Below are 15,268 nucleotides of genomic sequence, written 5' to 3' on the forward strand. Positions count from 1 at the left end.
ACCATGTAAAATTCTGAACTCCAGAATTTTAAAAAGGATAAGAGCCTGAGTTTTATACTATCCAAGTTATGTCAATGATTAAATTAGTCGAGAATATTTAGGTACAGGGCTTCCCTGGTGGCGCAGTGGTTAAGAATCTGCCTGCCAATGCAGGGGACAAGGGTTCAAGCCCTGGTCCAGGAAGATCCCACATGATGCAGAGCAACTAAGCCTGTGCGCCACAACTACTGAGCCTGCGCTCTAGAGCCCGCAAGCCATAACTACTGAAGCCTGCACGCCTAGAGCCCGTGCTCTGCAACAAAAGAAGCCACTGCAATGAGAAGCCCGCGCACTGCAACGAAGAGTAGCCCCCCCTCGCTGCAACTAGAGAAAGCCCGCACACAGCAGCGAAGACTCATGGCAGCCAAAAATAAAATAATTTTAAAAAAAGAAGAATATTTAGGTACAGCCTAATACAACTTTAAGAAAGGTTAACCAAAAGACCACACAAATATGTTCACATCACATAGATAAGCAGAACAAGGAAGTTCAATTCAAATGGATAGGTGCATTAGACATAAGGACATACCTTCCTTATGTGAGGGCTATTTATTACTAGCTAAAATTTCCAGGTAACATACTAGAAATCTAATTTCCTGGCTTAAATAAATAGCCAGTCTAGGATAATGGGTTTACTCCTCTCTGATAGTGGCCATGACTGTAGGACAATGAAGAACCTTCCATTCCTACAGTCTACAAAAAAATGACCAGACTAATTCCTTATACCACTTTACTCGATATGTTTATGCTTCAGTCCCCAGTAGAGGAACAGCTACATGGTACACAATAAAAAAATACTGAGAGATGTGTTCCCTGAGCTCTCAAATTGCCCCCCAATTAACAAGTGAGCTATCAGCAGAACACAGACTTTCCTGCCCCTTCACAACAGTCTTACTGCTCTACAGGTACAGACTTTCATTCCAGGACTCCTATATACAAAAACCTATTTCCTCCCTACCTACCTCCATCACCACCACCATTCCCTGGCTTTAATTCCTTATACTAACATCCTTAAAAAAAAAAATCACTAATTGAGAAGGTTTGTTGGATTTAATCAATCAATGCAGCATTCTTCTTTGTCTATAACAAAAAACACTCTGTCCTACATCCTGGCACTGCAAAGCCTCTAGTACAATCCCTGGAAGGAGAACAAAATCTTTGTGGCATACTAAGTACAGAGGACGGATTTCCTCCTCTGGACAGAGATAAATAAATAAACCAATACCAAAGTCAAGTCATACCCTGGGGGCCAGGGTGTAAGAGCAGACTCAATATGAATAATAAATCAGAGCTCTGGGCTATAGGCATGACAACAATTTAGGTCAGGAAAAATCTTACAGTAATACTAGATGGGAATAAATTTGGTATTTTAGAAGGGACAGGGTAATTAGCACACAAATCTCTTTTTTTTTTTTATAAATTTATGTTTTCATTTATTTATTTTTGGCTGTGCTGGGTCTTCGCTGCTGCGCACGGGCTTTCTCTAGTTGCAGGGTGAGCGGGGGCCACTCTCCATTGCGGTGCACGGGCCTCTCACTGCGGTGGCCTCTCCTGCTGCAGAGCATGGGCTCTAGGCACGTGGGCTTCAGTAGTTGTGGTGCACGGGCCCAGATGCTCCGTGGCATGTGGGATCTTCCCGGACCAGGGCCCGAACCAGTGTCCCCTGAATTGGCAGGCAGACTCTTAACCACTGCGCCACCAGGGAAGTCCCCTACAAATCTCTTCTATTTGCTAAGTCAGAGTTGAAAGGCATTGCGGTTCAAAGTAAGCAGAAAGACAAACTAACACAAATTCTTCATTAATAATTTGCATGCAAGATTTTGAGGCTGTAATTACTTTAGGGACTTAGTGTCAAGTAACACAGAAAAAAAAAAAACAGTATATTTTACAGGACCAAAAGAAATGGATTATCATAAATATTGTGTACAAACCACCAAAAAGTACTGGATGCAACATATACTATGGTACCAATGAAGATCACAAGGCACAGGACTATTGGCAGACGTTCATAGAGCAGAAGAAAAAAACAAAAATATTGGGACTTCCCTGGTGGCGCAGTGGTTAAGAATCCGCCTGCCGATGCAGGGGACGTGGGTTCAAGCCCTGGACCTGGAAGATCCCACATGCCACGGGGCAACTGGGCCCGTGCACCACAACTACTGAGCCCACGTGCCACACTGCTGAAGCCTGTGCACCTAGAGCCCATGCTCCACAACAAGAGAAGTCACCGCAATGAGAAGCCCGAGCACCGCAATGAAGAGTAGTCCCCACTTGCTGCAGCTAGAGAAAGCCTGCGTGCAGCTAGAGAAAGCCTGCATGCCGCAACGAAGACCCAACGCAGCAAAAATAAATAAATAAATAAATAAAGTTCAAAACTCAATTTAAAAAAAAAACAAAACAACAACAACAAAAAAAATTAAAGAAGACGTGATCCAAAAGGTATTCACATAAGGCCAGTAGTAAATGCATTTTAAGTAAACAACTGGAGAAAGAGCAGGGATACATATCTTTCAGCCAGACTTGGAAGGGCAAATCCTTCATCCAAACATCAGATTAAGGGAAAGTTGGCTAACTTCTGACTCATCGAGGAACATGTTTGTGTTTCTTTTTGTCCTTAATAGTAGGTTCTAGAGATAAGCAATTATGCTCTAACATAAAGAATTCTGACTTTATAAAGAACTGACAAGTTTTGCAGAGTACTTCAAATTCAGGAAGTTTGGAATCTCTTGTTTTTAAAAAAATCTAAGAAATAAGAATTTTACAAATCAAACTTAGCATTAAAGAATGCAAACAGGTCATGAAGTATCAGCAAAAAGGAATTCTTATTATCCTCATCAAATATTCCTCTGATTTTTAAATAAGAGGCAGAGAAAAATATATATAATTACACCCATAGAGAAAAAAATATATAGAATTACACCCACACTGGGACACCACAAAGTTAACATGTAACTTAACGGCAGGATACCAGATAACTGCTCTGTTGACAGAATCCCAGACTTTCACTTCTTCCCTCAGCAGATCTTTCCCACCATCAACTCCCCTTCCTGACTCCCTCCTCCCCTCCCCCACATCTCTCCCTTCCCTTACTAAATGAGTCATGAAGGCCTAGATTAGTAGACTTACTAAAAAAAAGTATGAGACCAAAAGTCACAATATGAAAATCTCTATTAAACAGGACAAGAGTGAGAGAGAATATAAAAGACAGAAAGAAAAAGAAAAGGAAAAGGCAATACCCTAAACTCCGTAACTAAAATATCAAGAAGTACTAAAAGACTATATGAACCCAGAAAAGTTGTGTTTATATTATGGTCCAGGCACTGTGAGGAACACCGAGAGAAGAAAAGCTGGGCCACCTTCCCAAAAACCCATTCAGCCATGCTAAACACTGTTAAAATCAATCACGGATGTAGATATAGTATTTTTAAAACTTCATGAAGAAGATAAATTTCTGAAAGAGTTCTGAAAGGCAGATGTGGTTTGGCTTAAAAGGGATGTGTTACTGTTCTGTTTATTGTTATTATTTTGGGTGCCAAGGGATGCAGGCAAAGTGAATGACATTTGCAATGCAATGTCTAAGAGGCAGGCATAGTAAGTGTACCATCTGCTATCAAAGATGAAATGGAGTGCCTGGGGAAGGAGAGGAAGGGAAAAGGAAGTGTGAAATTAGTTTTTTAAATGTCCATAATCCTGCTTTTCTAAGTGATTTAAGAGACAACTGGGAGCCACTTCAAGATTATAAGAAGGTAGTAACTTCAAAATAGCACTCCAGGGTAGTCTTAGGTTAGAACAAATGAAATAGGAAGATACTAGAGATGGAAAGGCAATTAAGGGTCTGAAAAAAAGAAGTACTCTTTTTACTAAAACGGTGGGCAAAAAGACCTATTACTAGAAATATCATAGACCAGAGAGGAGGCATAAAGAGAAATGATAATTCCTGTGGTGGAATTCAGGCTATTTTCAGTTTTCCTCTGTACACTTTAGTATACTTTCCAGAATGATTGCAGTATTTTTCTATATTTATAATAAAAATCATCATTCAAATAAAGAACAAACATCATGTGTATACACAGCCAAAGAATAATAAATAAATGCCCATGTGCCTGCCACACAATTTAAGAATGGAAAAATTGAGTTTGAGTATCCACAAATGATTATATCCTACCCATTCCACCTTCCAGAGGTAACCATTATCCTGAATTTTGCGAAAATCATTCCTTTTTTCTCTGCAGTTTTATCATACATATGTATCACGGAACAATATGTTATTTATTCTGCCTGTTTTGGATTTGTATATAAATGGAATCATAGTTTAGCAGTCTTCTGTGACTTGCTTTTTTCATTCAGTATACAAATCTTCCTTGATTTATGATGGGGTTACATCCCAATGAACCCATTGTAAGTTGACAACATGCCTAACTTATCTACTGAACATCATAGCCTAGCCTAGCCTACCTTAAACTTGCTCAGAACATTTACATTAGCCTACAGTTGGGCAAAATCATCTAATACAAAGCCTACTTCATTATAAAGTGTTGAATATCTGATCGAATTTATTGAATACTGTACAGAAACTGAAAAACAGAACGTTTGTATGGGTACAGAATGGTTACAAGTGTATCGGTTGTTTAACGTCGTGATTGTCTGGCTGACTGGGAGCTGAGGCGTGCTACAGCTGCCCAGCATCACAAGAAAGTATCATACCATATATATCACTAGCCCAAGAAAAGATCAAAATGCAAAGTAAGGTTTCTACTGAATGCATATCGCTTTCACATCATCGTTAAGTCAGACCATCGTAAGTTGATGGCTGTCTGTAAGGCTTCTGTGATTAACTCAAAATGATACATGTAGCTGCAGGCTATTCATTTTCACAACTATATAGAAGTGAAATAAACTACTACTCTAGGAATAAACCATAATTTTTTAATCGATTATATTAGAGTTGGAATGGGTTGTTTCATTTTTCTGTAATCACACAAAAAAATACTACCTTAAACATCCCCAAACATATCTTCTGGTATGTATGTACAAGGAAGTTTCTTACAGCGAATATCCAGGAGTAGAATTACTGAGTAGTAGGGTACCTGCTACTTCAATTTTATTTGACAAATGTAATGACAAACTGGTTTCCTAAATAGTGGTATCAATTTATATTCCAACCAAAAATGTATGTAAATTCTCATTATTCTACCTTGTAGGTAACAATTTTATCTGACTTTTAAATTTCTACTAATCTGAAGGGTATTGTTTAATCTACATTTCTTAGATTACTGAAGAAAATAAGCCTATTTCATATGCTTAAATATCAATTGGGTTTCCCATTCCGAGAAATGCCTGTTTATGTGTTTTGTCCATTTTCCTGTTGACTCATTTTATTATTTACTTATTCTTCATGGGAGTTCTTCTCTGGAGTTCTATGTTGGATACCAGTCCTCTGTTGATTATATATATTGCAGATGCTTCCTCCCAATTTGTAGCCTTGTATATTTATTGTCTTTATGGAGTCTTCTGATGAACAGAAGTTCTTGAATTTTCTATAGTAAAACGTATCAAGCTTTTTAACTTTGTATTTTTCATGTCTTATTTATTAAATCCTCTCTATCTCTTAGGCCATGATATTCTCTCAAAGTTTCTTCTAAAACGAAGTATTTTGTCTTTCACATTTTACTCCTTAATTCATCTGAAATTCTTACTTTTGGTATAATATGAAGTAGGGATCTAATTTCCTTTTTGTCTATACAAATAACGAGTTATCTAAGCACGTTTATTGGAAAGTCTAAGAGTATAATTTTCAAATTAAGTGCACAATAATTAAAAGAATGCAAACAATGCCATCTAAAACAAAGTATGTGCAAATTAGAGCCTAATTATTTAACATTTATTTAGCACTGAGAGATTGAAAAGCACTTTAGGGGAAAAAAAATCAAAATTTTAATCTTCCAATACAGCAAAAGAGGCAGTGAAGGAAAAGAAATCTAATGGATAGATCAGGCAATGATGTGATGAGGTAAGCATCAGAATTCCAACACATCCTCAGACTTACAAAAAGACCCAAAACACAGCCTTTGATCCACTAAGCCCATTTACCTATCTATCATAAGCAACTGCTTCTCTGAAAAACTCCCAAGATACAACCTCAGCCCCTTTAGCTTGAAAAACAACTTCCTTTCTGTAACTGGGTATCTCAGAAGGTGTCCCATAAGGTCTGGTGATTGGTTTCCTTTATCTTTCTGACTTATATAATTATATTGATTTATATTAAAGTAACAGTTTGTCCCTGTGGAAAATGAAACATAGCAAGACTATGACAGCCAATTCTCCAGAGTCCCATCTGGGTCAGTGAAGAATATGGCACAGTCCTGACTAATCAAAGGCATGTCAGAGGGTCATGTAATTTCTGTCATCCCTTCTTGTTACAGATAGGAGTTTCCAGTTTCAGGAGATTGTTCTACCAGGGATTTCTCCAGGATTCAGATCTCTCTAGCAAGTAACTTGCCTTGTTTTTTTGGTTTTAATGTCATGAACCAGACTTCCCTTGGACTTGCTGACCAAAGGACCACTATGTTTCTTGTTTATCTAAAATTAGATACTTAATGCTAATGTACCTTTCAGAAAAATCAAGCCAAATGCTCTTTTGGATGGACTTCTGTCTGAATGGGCATAATCAGAAATGTTACAACTTGTAAAAAATCTGGTTTTACTAAAATTTCATATTTAAATGCCCCAATTAACCAATAATTTTTTTAAACATCTTTATTGGAGTATAATTGCTTTACAATGTTGTGTTAGTTCCTGCTGTATAACACAGTGAATCAGCTATATATAGACATATATCCCCATATACCCTCCATCTTGCGTCTCCCTCCCACCCTCCCTATCCCACCCCTCTAGGTGGTCACAAAGCAGCAAGCTGATCTCCCTGTGCTATGCAGCTGCTTCCCACTAGCTATCTACTAGCTATCTATTTTACATTTGTAGTGTATACATGTCCATGCTACTCTCTCACTTCGTCCCAGTTTACCCTTCCCCCTCCCCATGTCCTCAAGTCCATTCTCTACATCTGCATCTTTATTCCTGTCCTGCCCCTAGGTGCTTCAGAACTTTTTTTTTTTAGATTCCATATATATATGGTAGCATACAGTATTTGTTTTTCTCTTTCTGACTTACTTCACTCTGTGTGACAGACTCTAGGTCCAACCACCTGACTACAAATAACTCAATTTCGTTTCTTTTTATGGCTGAGTAATATTCCATTGTATATATGTGCCACATCCTCTTTATCCATTCATCTGTTGATGGACACCTAGGTTGCTTCCATGTCCTGGCTACTGTAAATAGAGCTGCAATGAACATTGTGGTACATGACTCTTTTTGAATTATTAACCAATAATTTATATTCTATATTTTGTTAAAAGTTATAATGGTTCCAAACAAAGGGTAGAAAAAAAAAAGATATTTGTGACCCTAGTGGCAAAAAGTTCAGAAGACTCAGTTATCTCTTTCCAGAAATATCTGCCTACCATGGACTAAAACTTCAAACTGATGTTGGTCAAAAAACTGTTTTGAGTCAGTTGCTGCAAATTTAACTGCGAAATTCTCCTGGATTTTTTTGGTCACAATTCCTGCTCTCAGATGTAAAAGCAACTAAATTAATAATGATCACAACCAAGCATCCCTGTGACAAACCAAGAATCCAGACGTCATGAGACTGAAAAATGACTCTAGAAGCTTACTCAGAACTTAGGCATACTCATCCAACCATAAATAATCCATTGTATATCAGGACCAAAAAAACAGCAAGGATAAGTGTTGGAAAAGTAATAGAGAATGGGCCCTTCTACATCCTAGTTCTTTCTCTTTAGCAACTTACCTAAAATCCCTGAGTCAGAACTCTCTCACATTAGGGCATTTTATTTATCTCTAAATGAATCCTCAGTTTCATTTTATTCAGAAATGAAAAACTTGGAGTCAGATAATGGGGTACACAACTGATATAAAGAATCTATTGATTATTACATGTGATAATAGGAAATATTAGGGAATGGGAAAATGGGAAAACTTTAGTACTGGCTTTTCTTTTTTTAATAAATTTATTTATTTTTATTTTTGGCTGTGTTGGGTCTTCGTTGCTGCACACGGACTTTCTCTAGTTGCAGCGAGCGGAGGCTACTGTTCGTTGCGGTGTGCAGGCTTCTCATTGCGGTGGCTTCTCTTGTTGCGGAGCACAGGATCTAGGCACACGGGCTTCAGTAGTTGTGGCACACGGGCTCAGTAGTTGTGGCTCGCGGGCTCTAGAGCGCAGGCTCAGCAGTTGTGGCGCAGGGGCTTAGTCACTCCGTGGATGTAGGATCTTCCCAGACCAGGGCTCAAACCCATGCCTCTTGCATTGGCAGGCAGATTCTCAACCACTGTGCCTCCAGGGAAGCCCCCTGGCTTTTCTTTTTCTTTTTTTTTTTTAAAAGCCTTATTCTTTTTTTAAATTTTATTTATTTATTTATGGCTGTGTTGGGTCTTTGTTTCTGTGCGAGGGTTTTCTCCAGTTGTGGCAAGTGGGGGCCACTCTTCATCGCAGTGCGCGGGCCTCTCACTATCGCGGCCTCTCTTGCCGTGGAGCACAGGCTCCAGATGTGCAGGCTCAGTAATTGTGGCTCACGGGCCCAGCTGCTCTGCGGCATGTGGGATCTTCCCAGACCAGGGCTCGAACCCGTGTCCCCCGCATTGGCAGGCGGACTCCCAACCACTGCGCCACCAGGGAAGCCCCCCCTGGCTTTTCTTAATAGAAAGAGTTTGTTGCTAAGTTTAGCTTTAATAGACAGTAGTTAATTCCATGAAAAATAGTTGGTTGTTTATTCTTTCAAAACGAAAATTTAGTGTTAGCTTTTCGGATAAATACTCAAAGTCTAAGCACATTTGAATAGTATCCAATCACATTAAATAGAGTTGTGCGGGGCAAAAGGTTCAGAGAAACAGAATACCTAAACCAAGTAGTAGTTCTTTGAAACAAGCAAAACTAATCATACTTATCCTTTGTACTAAACCACATGCAAATAATGCAGTAACAAATTCTTTAGCATCAACCTGAATAACCAAACCACCTTAATATTGATCATTAACCTAATGATAGTGAGAAGAAACAAATTTGAAGTATTTACCTTGAGAGCACAAAAGATGCAGGAATCTCCCATGCATTTGTGAGTTGTAAGCTGCCTAAAGCTACGTCGGAAGATGTCCAAGTGCCATAAAACCTGATGAAAAGGGAAAATACTTCATTACTCTACAAAAACCCCCCATTTAATTTCAAATTCAAGAAGTCAAGCAAACATAGGTAGACAATAGACATTGTTACTCCCAAGAGAAAAGCTCATTCTAGTGTATTAAAAAAAATGTCAAAAAAGGTGAGGTATCCAACCAGAGGGGTAGATGAACATATTCTGGAAAAGACACTAATTTGAACATAAAGTAGGTCACACAGAGAAAATATGATACAAGATACATCAAATGTGATTCTAAAGAGGGAATTTATGGGTTAAAAACTGTGGAATAAGGATTTATTTTAATGGTCCACACAAGAAAACCATGAATATTTTAAAACTTATTTAGAAGCTTGAATGGTAGTGTGGAATTTTGTCTTTGTTAGATTTCTCAATTTTTGGACCTTTCTGAGAGAGGTGTGACCTCCTTAAGTCAACAGAATAAAAAAAATAATGGTGATATCAACAGTGATAAATCGGTTCACAGGGGGCAGAGTCAAGATGGCATACTAGGAGGACGCAGAATTCGCATCTCCGCACAACTAGGGTACCTACCAGGCACCGGTGGGGGACCATGGACACCTAAGGGGACAGGAGGAACCCCCAGCAACCAGGTAGGACGTGGGGCATGAGGGGAGTGAATGGGGAAGAGAAGTGGAGACGGGAGGGGACTGGCATCCCTGAGGGGCGGCTGGGGGAGGGGAAGGGATCCCACGCCTGAAGGGGGAAACTGGGTGAGCATTGGGAGGGCAGAGGATCAAAAGGGAGCGTGGCCAGGTTTCCCCTACCCACTTGGGCCCCCGGGAGCCTGCTGAGATCCCAGGCCTGATCCTCTGCCCACTGAGGCCCCCTACAGCCGCACGGGCCTGCAGGAGTGGGAGAGAGGGAAGGGGGAGTAAAAGTAAAGCCTGGACCTCTGGGACTGGCAGCCCTGAGTGGTGGCTGGGGGAGGGGAGGAGTTGCTACACCCAGCAGGACCCACCCATGGTTAGGGGTCCAGCAGCAGCAGAGGGGACCCTGGGGGAGACCATGGGGGAGGGGCACAAAGGAACGGAAGGGAACCGGGCCAGCACCTTCTCTGTCCACTTAGGCACCAGGGGGCCTGTTGGGCTCCAGGGCCTAATCCTCTGCCCTCAGAGCCTCCCTCCTGCCATGCAGAACCCAAGCCCCAAGCCCCACCCCTACACCCCCACCAAAGGCCCCACCTCTACACTCAGAGACCCCGTCCAACATGCTGGGCCTAAACCCCACCCACATACCCTCACTAAGGGCCCTACCTCCAAACTCCAGAACTCCACACTTCAGAGGCCCTCCTTTCCACGTGCTGCCTCTCTCCTTCCCACGAAGGTCCTAAGCAGAGGCCCTGCCCCATGTTTAAACACTGCCCCACCGAGGCCCCGCCCCCAAGGCCTTTTACGGCTTTGTGGGTTCTGGAGCCTAGGCCCTGCCCCACACCCAAATGTCACCCCCCCCACTAACCTATATCTTGCCCCACCCTAAACTCCACCCCTGCCTAAGTTCCACCACCACCTAAACTCCACCCCCATAGCCAAAGCTTTTCTTTCTTTCTTTTTTCCTCTTTTAGATTGGGGTTCTGTTTCACCTTGTTGATTCATTGTTGTTGATTCTTTTATGTTTTTTTTTCCCTAATAAATCTTTTATTTTTTCTAATTTTATTTTATTCTTTATACTTCGTTATTATTCTCTCCTTTTGGCTTGTTCACCTCCCCCCTTTTTTTTCTTCTTTTTTCTGTTGTGGTTTTATTTTACCTTGTTGCAGTTGTTTCAATTATAGTTTTATTTTTCCTAATATTTTTTATCTTTCTAATTTAATTTTGTTTTTTACACTTTGATACTGCTCCTTTCTTTCTTCTTTTCTTTCCTTCCTTTTCTTTTTTTTTTTACCACACCACGAAGCTTGCGGGATCTTGGTTGCCAGGCCGGTGACAGGTCAGGCCCGACTTCCTGTGATGGGAGCTCCGAGTCCAAACCGCTGGACTAACAGAGAACCTCAGACCCCAGGGAATACTAATCGGAGTGAGGCCTCCTGGAGGTCCTAATCACAGCACCAAGACCCAGCTCTAATCCAACTGCCTGCAAACTCCAGTGCTGGATGTCTCAGGCTAAACAACCAGTAAGACAGGAATACAGCACCACCCATCAAAAAAAAAATCAAAGGACAAAAACATATGTTACAAACAATGGAGCAAGGTAAAAACTTACAAGACTAAATAAATGAAGACGAAATAGGCAACCTACCTGAAAAAGAATTCAGAGTAATGATAGTAAAGATGATCCAAAATCTTGGAAACAGAATGAAGAAAATACAAGAAACATTTAACAAGGATCTAGAAGAACTAAAGAGCAAACAAACAGTGATGAAAAACACAATTACTGAAATTAAAAATACTCTAGAAGGAATCAATAGCAGAATAATTGAGGCAGAAGAATGGATAAGTGAGCTGGAAGATAAAATGGTGAAAATAACTGCCAGGGAGCAGAATAAAGAAACAAGAATGAAAAGAATTGAGGACAGTCTCAGACACCTCTGGGACAACATTAAACACACCAACATTTAAATTATAGGGGTCCCAGAAGAAGAGAAAAAGGAAGGGTCTGAGAAAATATTTGAAAAGATTATAGTTGAAAATTTCCCTAACACGGGAAAGGAAATAGTCAATCAAGTCCAGGAAGCACAGAGAGTACCATATAGAATAAACCCAAAGAGAAACACGCAGAGACACATATTAATCAAACTGTCAAAAATTAAATACAAAGAAAAAATATTAAAAGCAGCAAGGGAAAAACAACAAATAACATACAAGGGAATCCCCATAAGTTTAACAGCTGATCTTTCAGCAGAAGCTCTGCAAGCCAGAAGGGAGTGGCAGGACATGTTTAAAGTGATTAAAGGGAAAAACCTACAACCAAGATTATTCTACCCAGCAAGGATCTCATTCAGATTCAATGGAGAAATTAAAACCTTTACAGATAAGCAAAAGTAAGAGAATTCAGCACCACCAAACCAGCGTTACAACAAATGCTAAAGGAACTTCTCTAGGCAGGAAACACAAGGAAGGAAAAGGCCTACAAAAACAAACCCAAAACAATTAAGAAAATGGTAATAGGAACATACATATCAATAATTACCTTAAATGTAAATGGATTAAATGCCCCAACCAAAAGACATAGACGGGTTGAATGGATACAAAAACAAGACCCGTATATATGCTGTCTACAAGAAACCCACTTCAGACCTAGGGACACATACAGACTGAAAGTGAGGGGATGGAAAAAGATAGTCCATGCAAATGGAAATCAAAAGAAAGCTGGAGTAGCAATTCTCATATGAGACAAAATAGACTTCAAAATAAAGACTATTATAAGAGACAAAGAAGGACACTACATAATGATCAAGGGATCAATCCAAGAAGAAGATATAACAATTGTAAATATTTAGGCACCCAACATAGCAGCACCTCAATACAAAAGGCAAATGCTAACATCCATAAAAGGGGAAATCAACAGTAACACAATAATAGTAGGGGACTTTAACACCCCACTTTCACCAATGGACAGATCATCCAAAATGAAAATAAATAAGGAAACACAAGCTTTAAATGACACATTAAACAAGATGAACTTAATTGATATTTATAGGACATTCCATCCAAAAACAACAGAATACACTTTCTTCTCAAGTGCTCATGGAACATTCTCCAGGATAGACCATATCTTGGGTCACAAATCAAGCCTTGGTAAATTTAAGAAAATTGAAATTGTATCAAGTATCTTTTCCAACCACAACGCTACGAGACTAGATATCAATTACAGGAAAAAAACTAAAAAAACACAAACACATGGAGGCTAAACAATATGCTACTAAATAACCAAGAGATCACTGAATAAATCAAAGAGGAAATCAAAAAATACCTAGAAACAAATGACAATGAAAACACGACAACCCAAAAGCTATGGGATGCAGCAAAAGCAGTTCTAAGAGGGAAGTTTATAGCAATACAATCCTACCTCAAGCAAAAAGAAAAATCTCAAATAAACAACCTAAGCTTATACCAAAAGCAATTAGAGAAAGAGGAAGAAAAAAACGCCAAAGTTAGCAGAAGGAAAGAAATCATAAAGATCAGATCAGAAATAAATGAAAAAGAAATGAAGGAAGCAATAGTAAAGATCAATAAAACTAAAAGCTGGTTCTTTGAGAAGATAAACCAAATTAATAAACCATTAGCCAGACTTATGAAGAAAAAAAGGGAGAAGACTCAAACCAACAGAATTAGAAATGAAAAAGGAGAAGCAACAACTGACACTGCAGAAATACAAAGGATCATGAGAGATTACTACAAACAACTATATGCCAATAAAATGGACAACCCAGAAGAAATGGAAAAATTCTTAGAAAAGCATAACCTTCGGAGACTGACCCAGGAAGAAAAAGAAAATATAAACAGACCAATCACAAGCACTGAAATTGAAACGGTAATAAAAATCGTCCAACAAACAAAAGCCCAGGTCCAGATGGCTTCACAGGCGAATTCTATCAAACATTTAGAGAAGAGCTAACACCTATCCTTCTCAAACTCTTCCAAAATATAGCAGAGGGAGGAACATTCCCAAACTCATTCTACGAGGCCACCATCACGCTGATACCAAAACCAGACAAAGATGCCACTAAAAAAGAAAACTACAGGCCAGTATCTCTGATGAACATAGATGCAGAAAGCCTCAACAAAATACTAGCAAACAGAATCCAACATCACATTAAAAGGATCATACACCATGATCAAGTGGGGTTTATCCCAGGAATGCAAGGAGTCTTCAATATATGCAAATCAATCAATGTGCTACACCATATTAACAAATTGAAGGAGAAAAACCATATGAGCACCTCTGTAGATGCAGAAAAAGCTTTCGACAAAATTCAACACCCACTTACGATAAAAACTCTCCAGAAAGTAGGCATAGAGGGAACTTACCTCAACATAATAAAGGCCGTATATGACAAACCCACAACCAACATCATTCTCAATGGTGAAAAACTAAAACCATTTCCTCTAAGATCAGGAACAAGACAAGGTTGCCCACTCTCACCAATATTATTCAACATAGTTTTGGAGTTTTAGCCACAGCAATCAGAGAAGAAAAAGAAATAAAAGGAATCCAAATGGGAAAAGAAGAAGTAAAACTGTCACTGTTTGCAGATGACATGATACTATACATAGAGAATCCTACAGATGCTACCAGAAAACTACTAGAGCTAATCAATGAATTTGGTAGAGTAGCAGGATACAAAGTTAATGCACTGAAGTCTCTTGCATTCCTATACACTACTGATGAAAAATCTGAAAGAGAAATTAAGGAAACACTCCCATTTACCACTGCAACAAAAACAATAAAATACCTAGGAATAAACCTACCTAAGGAGGCAAAAGACCTGTATGCAGAAAACTATAAAACATTGATGAAAGAAATAAAAGATGATACAAACAGGTGGAGAGATATACCATGTTCTTGGATTGGAAGAATCAACATAGTGAAAATGACTATACTACCCAAAGCAATCTACAGATTCAATGCAATCCCTATCAAACTACCAATGGCATTTTCCACAGAACTAGAACAAAAAATTGCACAATTTGTATGGAAACACAAAAGACCCTGAATAGACAAAGCAATCTTGAGAAAGAAAAACGGAGCTGGAGGAATCAGGCTCCTGAACTTCAGACTATGCTACAAAGCTACAGTAATCAAGACAGTATGGTACTGGCACAAAAACAGAAATATAGATAAATGGAACAGGACAGAAAGCCCAGAGATAAACCCACGCACATATGGTCACTTTATCTTTTTTTTTTTTTTTAATTATTTATTTATTTATTTATCTATTTATGTCTGTGTTGGGTCTTCATTTCTGTGCGAGGGCCCCCCATAGCTGCGGCAAGTGGGGGCCACTCCTCACC

The 15,268-nt window shown here is 39.3% G+C and overlaps 1 protein-coding gene across 23 annotated transcripts in view; it reads right to left on the reverse strand.

Annotated features, from left to right (window-relative positions):
• Positions 1 to 15,268, reverse strand: part of USP54 (ubiquitin specific peptidase 54) — a 149,884-nt gene that overhangs the window by 50,960 nt on the left and 83,656 nt on the right. For 21 of the 23 annotated variants that reach the window (XR_014248862.1, XR_014248863.1, XM_082406835.1 and 18 more), the window contains one exon: positions 9,195 to 9,287. The exons of the other annotated variants lie outside the window; for them this stretch is intronic. Coding sequence is in view for 19 of the 21 variants with exons in the window: in XM_082406835.1 (XP_082262961.1) it covers positions 9,195 to 9,287 (93 nt within the window). In the remaining 2 variants the exon portion in view is untranslated. The remainder of the gene's footprint in view (positions 1 to 9,194; positions 9,288 to 15,268) is intronic. 23 annotated transcript variants of the gene reach the window in all.

The sequence above is a fragment of the Balaenoptera borealis genome (assembly GCF_965194805.1).
Source record: "Balaenoptera borealis genome assembly, chromosome: 10".
Classification (NCBI taxonomy): domain Eukaryota; kingdom Metazoa; phylum Chordata; class Mammalia; order Artiodactyla; family Balaenopteridae; genus Balaenoptera; species Balaenoptera borealis.